Genomic DNA, 8,675 nt, shown 5'->3' with positions numbered 1-8,675 from the left:
ATACATAAATATTAATCGTTTTATCATATACTTCCGACAATTGTTAATGTATGGCAAATAAAGAAATGCAAAAACTAAAACAGTCAAAAACTTTATAAAGAAGTTAAATTATGAATCAAATATACTATAATTGGCCAACAACAGCATCACTACCTCCATATATATTTATGGTAACATTTCCTATAGAGGCATTTTGAAACATTGAAAATTTGGAAGAGTTTTATGATCCATGTTTGTTGTACTGTAAAATGTTTTATAATTGTCAATAGCATCAGTTAGTAAGTGACTAAACTATCCCCAATAAAGTTTCTGTAAATTTTGACGTCGTCATAAAAAAAAAGGACGTCACAATGGAAAAGTAAACATCAGATACCGGAAACACCGGAAGTAACTTGCACGAGATGCCCCTGATATGGGTTATCAGTCCGGGTGGGAAATTATGGCTGGTGAACTTCCGCTCATTACACATATGCAAAAGCTATCGTATCAATGTTAAGTATCTGATTAAAGCAAATAATCCAGTTGCATTACTTATCATTATAAGATTTTGAATTTGAAGATATTTATTTAATCTACATTAGCGGAGCTAGCCTAACCCATTTTTTTCGACTATTATTTCTTTTATATTATGTTTAGGTGTCATAGTATAATGAGGGTTTGCACCCCTTTGTTAAAATTGCGGTATCTCGGTATTGCTTTCCGATTCTTGTATTATGGGACAGATTACTTTGCTATGCAATAATATTTGTATTTTTATGATCTGAAAGGTAGAAAAAAAAATTAATAAGGTTCATTGTACGTTGATTATTTTTTAATGTGTTACAGATGCTAAAATATGAATATCATAGAAAACTATCACAATTATGTCTTGTAAGAATTGAAAAATGGGCATAAATTTCAACTTAAAAACGGTCGGGATGCATTTTTGTCACATAAGGAAATTGCATCTAAATCCAGAAATCACTTTGTACGGCAACCCAATTAAAATCGTTGATGAAACCAATTTGCTTCGGTTAATTTTCGATCAAAAGTTAACCTTTCTACCCCATATCAAAATGTTAAACTCCACAAAGACGCCTAAATGGAAGGCTGCAAGAATTTTGTTCTTTATTTGAGAGTGATGTGCAATATTAAAGAAATGAGTATTCCAAAACGTTAGATATGATGACCAAACTTCTGATTACGGGGGTACTAAACTCATCCTTGTGCATCTTCTATTACACACTTTTTCGTCTTACTTGTCCCATGAACAATGTGGCTGTTATGTGTAAGTAAATCATTAGAAACGCTATTATCCAGTGAATCACTTATTTTGTTTTCAGTCTTGCAGTATTTCCTTGAATACCTTAACATTGTTCTCAGCTAACATTGTTAATTTTTTCTGAGTCTTATCTATACCTTGCACTATTCCTTCTAGATAATCACAGTAAATCTTTAATTTTCTCTTCTGAAAGTCATACTACCATGGCTTTGCAACTTGTTTATTTTGAAAATATTATAAGGTTAAAGTTTCATGAAAAGTATTGCTGTTTTTGTTTGTTTTGTCATGCACCATGAACATAAGAATCCAGTTTGACGTACATGTTTAATATGGGTAATGCTTCCTAGTAGATGTAGTAATAGCAAGTTATGTAAGTATACACAAGTTACATGCAGGTCAGAATGTACTTTGTTTTAACTAGGAAATGTCTTGTACAGAGGTATGTATAAATTCGTGTATACGGGCACTGTATAGGGTGTAGGTAGGAAGACGATTGTAAATAGGTGTATATAGTTTTTTGAAATCTGTCCAGAGAGGAAGGTTATTTTTAAGTTTATTTAATTATTATTTTCTTGTCAAAATAACACACAAGCCCCACCTAATCAAGGGGGCATCACGAAGGGGTTGAAGTGACTGGGATCGTTGCAAGAAGGGGTAAGGGGCTGGCTGTACATTCAAACAGGATTTACTTAATTTAGTAGCCCCAAACAAATAGAAGTAGTACCTTTGTCTAATCTGGGCCCTTCGCATCTGAGGGGGCCCATCCTGAAAATTCAACCTTATTATAATATCAATTTTGGACAATTTGGCAATAAATAAAAAAAAAAAAAAATTCTACACATACAACAATCATATAAAACTGGGGGGAGTGTAGTATTCGTTGGTGTTAAGCCAGACCCTGCCGGAAGTGCACGATCCCATGATGCCTCTCTCTCTCTCTTTCCGGTAACCATAATAGCAAACAGCATACAGAAAACCAAAGAGACAATCTTCCTTGCAGAAACAACCAAAGAGCCAATCAGCTTCTTGGGTAAGTGTCAATATTTACTCGGGATCACAACAGTACAATGATTACTCTCCATGTTGGAGCACAGTGGTTTCTTGGAACCACTGAAGAAGGCAGTCAAGTGCGTAGATAGCAGTCTATATCCCGGTCGATACAACCCAGTGACACGTCATGCCTCTCCAGAGGAATTACTCGGCTTCATGCCTACTTCAAGGAAAGACCTGTTTCCCCACTTATCAAAACCTTCCACCATGCAAGAACACCAAAAGGAAGTTACAGAGATTCGACCATCGAGAGTGAAACAGAAAAAGGAAAGAGGGTCTGAGGTGCTGGATCCATTTCGCTTTTCTTCAGTTGTAGTGGTGAAGATCTTGCCTTTATAAGCTGGTTTGGTTATCTAGGCTATGATACTGGTTCCAGGTGTTATTTGTGAAAACGAGCAGGAATTTTCCACATTGTGTTGTACCTGAGAAAAATGTTTCAGCCCCACTGTTGTATGCTGAGGAAAATGGGGTCATTTGGATTCCAAAACATCCAGACTTGTGAATGAAATGTATGCCGTGTCTTGACATTCGTCAGTTATTAATTCTTATATGTTTATCATTTCTTTTGTGAATATTGTAATAAATGAACTGTATTTGTAAATATTTTATTATGAACTGAATTGTTTTCTTTGTAAAAAGTTATATATCATGTACAGTTAAATTATCTACTTTGTAGACCGACCTAAAATTCGCAATTTGATCTTTTGATTCTATGGCGGAACTTATGTTCTGTGACAATACCAATAAATGAATTGATAAAAGACCAACACATTTTCTATTTTTGAAGTCTTATTAAAAATTTTTTTGACTTTTTGTATTACCACTGAAATGTTGTACTTGAAGGAAGAGACTTGTTTTCTCACAGTACGTACTGTTGTGTAATTTTTGATTTTATAAAAATGGATAATTACCACGTGAATCACTGTTTACATTTACTCGGAAGAAATTGCTTATTTTGATTGGTCAATTTGTTACCTGGATACAGGACGCTCTTATATATTTCTTTGTTTCGGGATTCGCGGTACATTTGAAATTTTTCATTGAAATTATTTTAGTGAGATGTGATAATCAATCGACTGTGTTGGTTTTGAATTCTGGTTGTACTAGAGATGCATATATGCAATGTTGTTTAAGAGAAATTTTGTTTTATGCTGCAAAGTATAATTTTGAAATTAAGGCTGTTCATTTTCCTGGAGTTGAAAATAGAACAGCAGATATTTTGTCAAGATGGCATTCTGATTCAAGATTTGAAGACTTATTTTATGAATTGCCTGTTGTGAGATTAGGTAAGTGTTTTGAGAAATTTGTCTATTCAGGTCTTTTTCAGTTTACTCATGATTGGTAATTTATTGTAGATTTACAGCTGAATTTGTTGAAAGTGGATCAACAGACATCGTGCAGGTCAGCCTTTGCTCATGGCACTTTTGAAAACATTAAAGTTCAGTGGAGGACTTTTTTTACTTTTTGTATTTATTTTGGTTTTAAATTTTTACCAGCATCTTTGAATACTGTGTGTTTGTATGCTCAATTTTTGAGCAGGTCTTTTAAATCGGTCAATTCTATTAAAAGTTATTTAAATGGAGTAAGATTATTGCATTTACACAATGATTTGGAGTTTCCTTATTTACAAAGTTTTTCGTTAAAACTTACATTGAAATGTTTACAGAGATTAAATCCTTATTTACCAAGGAAAGCGCTTCCTATAACTCCTTTGATTTTAAAACAAATTTATGAGTTTATGGATTTAAATGACACTCAGGATAAGACTTTCTGATATTTGTTTTTGTTAGCCTTTTTTATGATGAGTAGAAAATCTAATCTTGTTCCAAATTCAGAAAAAGAATTTGATGAAAATAAGCATTATGTAGAGAGGATATTATTATTGAGAATGATGTTTTAATAATTATTTTGAAATGGTCTAAAACAATTTAGTTTGGACAAAGAAAGTTGAGGATTCCGATTTCTAGTATTCAGGGGAGTATTTTATGTCCAGTTAATGCATACAAGAATATGATCAAAGCTATTCCTGCGGTTATAAAGGATTCTGCATTTTGTAAAGTTAAAAAGGGACGCATTCTACCCATTACTTATAAAGAGTATAAAAATAAGCTTCGATATTTAATACAAACAACAGGTCGTAACTCTTTATTTTACTCTACTCATAGTTTTAGAAGAGGGGGGGGGGGGGGGGGGCAACATTAGCTTTTGATGCTGAGGTTTCTACGGAATTAATTCAACTTCATGGAGATTGGCATAGTGATGCTTATAAAAAGTATTTAGAATTTAATTTGGAACAGAAACTGCAAGTTTCGCAATTGAAGTCGAAGAGTGTTTCCTTGTTAGGTTACTAATTTAAATCGTTTCTTTGTAGAACCAGGAACTTTTCTGATAGTGTCAGACTCAATCGCAAAATATGTGAAGCTTGAGAATGCTGATGTTTATGCGTTTCGGGGGCTTCCATTGGAGAAATAACCTATCAGCTTAACAAGAACAAGGGGAGTATTTATGAAGGTTATACATGTTTAGTTATTCATTGTGGTACCAATGATATTCATATTTTATCTATTGATCAGTTCAAGTCTGCCTATTGTAATTTAATTTCTACCGCCAAGTTGTTGTTTCCTTCTATGGTTATTGCTTTGTCTGGTATTCTTCCCCGTCCTGTTGATTTTGAGAAAACGGGTCAGAAGATAAAGGATGTTAATACCTTGCCACGCAACTACACATTTTACACATACCCCTTTCCCACGCGATTACGCATTTTTACACATACCCCTTTGCCCCGCAATTACACATTTCTACACATCACAGTAAAATCGGTATTACTCTAATTTAAAGGCGAAAATAATGAAATTGTAAAAAGAAACGAGTTGCTGAAAACTTCCCCTTTGTTTTTAATAAAATTTTATGATCGAATAACGTTCAGTGTACGATATTTTTGGAGCAGACGACAGCTGTAGCAGATATTTCGGAAACAAAATGTCCGCCGTTTTTCACTGACGCTGACATGTCTGAGCAAAACAGCTTATACTCTGATGAGGGCAGTGACGACAATGAATTATCAAGTGGGGATGAATGGCTGGAGAATTATAATGCTGAAGTCGATCATGGTTCCCCTGACAATACACCCGTGGTATCAGATGAAGAGGCCAATGACGAGGACGATGCAGCTCCCGAAAATGCAGAACTTGTTTGGAGAGAAACATACGAAGAACTTGACATAGACCCCTTTATTCAGATCACTGGTCCATCACACAATCTGAACCCTAATGCCAGTGAGCTTGAGTATTTCAAGCTTTTCTTCGACGATAATATGCTTGAGAAAATTGTGAGCCAAACAAATCAATATGCAGCTCAAAATGGCCCCGACCCACTCTGGAGTGATACCACCCGGGATGAGATTTCGGCTTTTATAGGTGCTTTTTTCATAAGTTAATATTATTCAAAATAATTAAAACTATATTCCACACCTTTCAGAGTTAAAATTTACCAGAAAATCCTGTTTGCCAGATATATATCTGGTTAAATATTTGCACATACTATGTACATAAAAACACAGGCAAAAATTCCAAATTCACTTCAATTTGCCATCATAAACCTTTGCAAAGTTGAATAGACTTACCATAATTAAAGAAGAACATATACATTCCAAAGATAATAAACTAGCGAAATATAAAAATCATTTACATGCGGTTTTTAATGCAATTACACTAAAACAAAACGTCAACATGTACACGTTAGAAAAACAAAACAAAAATGTCAAGGACGTAAAATGACGTCAAAAAAATGTGTGTCACATGACCAAAACAAAATTCCTAAAATAAGAAAGGCCACATAGTGCGCATTTTGTTTTAACTGTACATTGTTGTACATTGTTGTCACGGTAAATAAAGATCTGAAAAATTCTGAAAAGAAAAGTAAATGCTGTATTATTTTAATACGCAACATGTACTTTATTTGGTAATTTATGTTGAAACTGGAATTAGTATTTCACGTATATTTTTTCAGGGATGCAGATATTAATGGGAATAAACCAGCTTCCTGATTATTCCTTTTACTGGTCCAATAATAAGTATTTAGGGAATCAGGGGTTTAAAGAAGTCATGTCAGTAAAACGGTATGAAAAGCTCAACCAATATATCCATTGTAATGATATAGAAACTGATGTCCCTGTAGACCAGCCTGGGCACGATAAGCTCCACAAGATACGCCCTCTTATTGATTCATCTCTCCAAAACTTCGCCGCACGATACAACCCAAATAAAAACCAAGCCATTGATGAAGCTATGGTGGCTTATAAAGGAAGATCGGTAGCCAAACAGTATATACCATCAAAACCCACCAAATGGGGATTCAAAGTGTGGATGAGGTGCGATAGTAAATCTGGATATTGTCACAAGTTTGATATTTATATGGGAAAGGAGACGGCTGTTGATAGTACAAAGGGTTTAGGACATCGTGTTGTGGAGAAATTGGCTGAAGATCTACATCATAAAAACCATCACTTGTATTTTGACAGTTACTTTACCTCAATACCATTATTGCAAGATCTGTTAAGCAATGGAATATGTGGATGTGGAACCATTCGACAGAACAGAAAAGGCTTTCCACAAGATTTAAAGAACGCCCCGAGGATGCAAACTGGCCAGTTTGTAGGAAGACAAACAGACAATATGGTGGGCGTTGTTTGGATGGACAAGAAACCAGTTAATGTTGTGGCTTCCAATGAGTCATTGATTGAGGTAACCACATCATCATCATCAACTCATCATCGTCATCATTACATCATCATCCATTGTCGTCATTTTATCATTATTACATCATATATATCATCATTATCATAATTACATCCTTCTTTTTCAGATCTTTTTTCATATATTTCTCATAGTTAAGTTATAACAGGTTCTTCTTTGGGGACCCTGTGTAATACTTTAGATGAGGATATTACCCGTCCCCATCCTTATTCAGGGTAGTTTAAGGTGTAATTGGTATACGCAAACGGAACGGCATGGTACGCAGTTTTCAGGAATTTAGTATTAAGTATTCAGTACGCATTAATTATAAAAAAGTCTCCTTTTTACTTTTCTTTTGCAGACCAGCACAGTGTGTAAGAACGAGAAGATTGCAAATAGTATTAAATGATCGATTCAAATTTTATTTCAGCCTTAAATGTCTTAATTATGAAAAGTATGAAATAAAATTATTTATTTTTCCAGTGGATTATTTTTTTTGTAGGGAAATACTTGCCAATGTTTTTTTTAAAGTTTTTATAGTTAAATGATTTTAATTATTTGTAGGTAGATACAACAAACCGGAGACAGAAAGATGGGACAAATGTCCGCGTTACAAGGCCGCGCGTAGTTACAAATTACCAGGAAAATTTCAGAGGGGTTGACATCTCTGATCAATTACGTGAAAAATATTCAATTGGTAGGCCATCTAAAAAATGGTGGAAATATTTAATGAATTTCATAATAGATCTTTGTATTGTGAACTCATTTATTGTAAAGGCAGAAACAGAGGTTCCGCAAGTAGCCCGTACTAAAAAGAGGTATAGGCAATTGGACTTCAGGATAAATTTGTCAACACAACTTATAGGGAATTTCGCACGATTGAGGACACCAGCACCACCAATGAGACCGCGAGCAACACACGCTCATTTGAAATTGGGCCGCAAACGTTCCACATGCAAACTTTGCACAAAAACAGGAGAGAAGAAGCGTAAAACAACACAAATGGGATGTGAAAAATGTGATAAACATTTATGTTCAGCTGAATGTCACAACACATTCCATGTTAATATTGGGATCGGAGTTGTCACGGAAGAATAATGAGTCAGAATGATTTGAAATTATAGAGCAATTCATGTTGTGCATTTGAAAACACATATCAAACTTGCCAAAATTTGTTATAAATACCATTAACATATACTTCTTGTAGAATTCAGAAAAAAAGACAGAATACATGGGCTTAATTTGGTGCTGCCAAATTGTGTCAATAAATATGTAATGAGTAATCTTTCTTCTCTACTCTGTATTCAGACCTGACATGCATGGTGTTTAATAATCAATGCTATCGTATTTTGGTATATATGACTTTGTCGTCGTTCGTCTGTTAAGTTTTGGCTCCCGTGTAATTTTTATTTGATTCAAAGTTATTATAAATTAATCATCTTCTTCTTTATAAGACAGTGCATTAGCTCCATTCTACAAGAGAACCATTTGATCTTGATAGCTATCAGTACACTAAAATGAATGTACAGTTGATCATCTTAAATACAGGCTGAAAAAGAAAACAAAATACATACTTTATAAATGCCCGGTAACTAGGCCACCCTCTGTACCTCTGTGATTGTCACTCCGTG

The 8,675-nt window shown here is 34.4% G+C and overlaps 1 protein-coding gene across 1 annotated transcript; it reads left to right on the top strand.

Annotated features, from left to right (window-relative positions):
* The first annotated feature begins 5,076 nt into the window (after positions 1 to 5,076).
* LOC139495454 (piggyBac transposable element-derived protein 4-like) lies at positions 5,077 to 8,437 on the top strand. The gene is made up of 3 exons (XM_071283736.1): positions 5,077 to 5,727; positions 6,320 to 7,053; positions 7,609 to 8,437. The coding sequence occupies exons 1-3, from the start codon at positions 5,319 to 5,321 to the stop codon at positions 8,140 to 8,142; spliced, it is 1,677 nt and encodes a 558-aa protein (XP_071139837.1). The 5' UTR covers positions 5,077 to 5,318; the 3' UTR covers positions 8,143 to 8,437.
* The last annotated feature ends 238 nt before the right edge of the window (positions 8,438 to 8,675 follow it).

Source organism: Mytilus edulis, chromosome 11 (genome assembly GCF_963676685.1).
Source record: "Mytilus edulis chromosome 11, xbMytEdul2.2, whole genome shotgun sequence".
NCBI lineage: Eukaryota > Metazoa > Mollusca > Bivalvia > Mytilida > Mytilidae > Mytilus > Mytilus edulis.
This window is presented reverse-complemented; position numbering and strand designations above follow the sequence as displayed.

What these genes read in the sequence shown, in the direction of transcription:
- LOC139495454 (XM_071283736.1), top strand. Translation starts at nt 5,319, where the DNA reads ATGTCTGAGCAAAACAGCTTATACTCTGATGAGGGCAGTGACGACAAT. An exon ending in TGAGATTTCGGCTTTTATAG is followed by an intron (nt 5,728 to 6,319) that starts GTGCTTTTTTCA and finishes ATATTTTTTCAG; the next exon opens with GGATGCAGATATTAATGGGA. An exon ending in CCAATGAGTCATTGATTGAG is followed by an intron (nt 7,054 to 7,608) that starts GTAACCACATCA and finishes AATTATTTGTAG; the next exon opens with GTAGATACAACAAACCGGAG.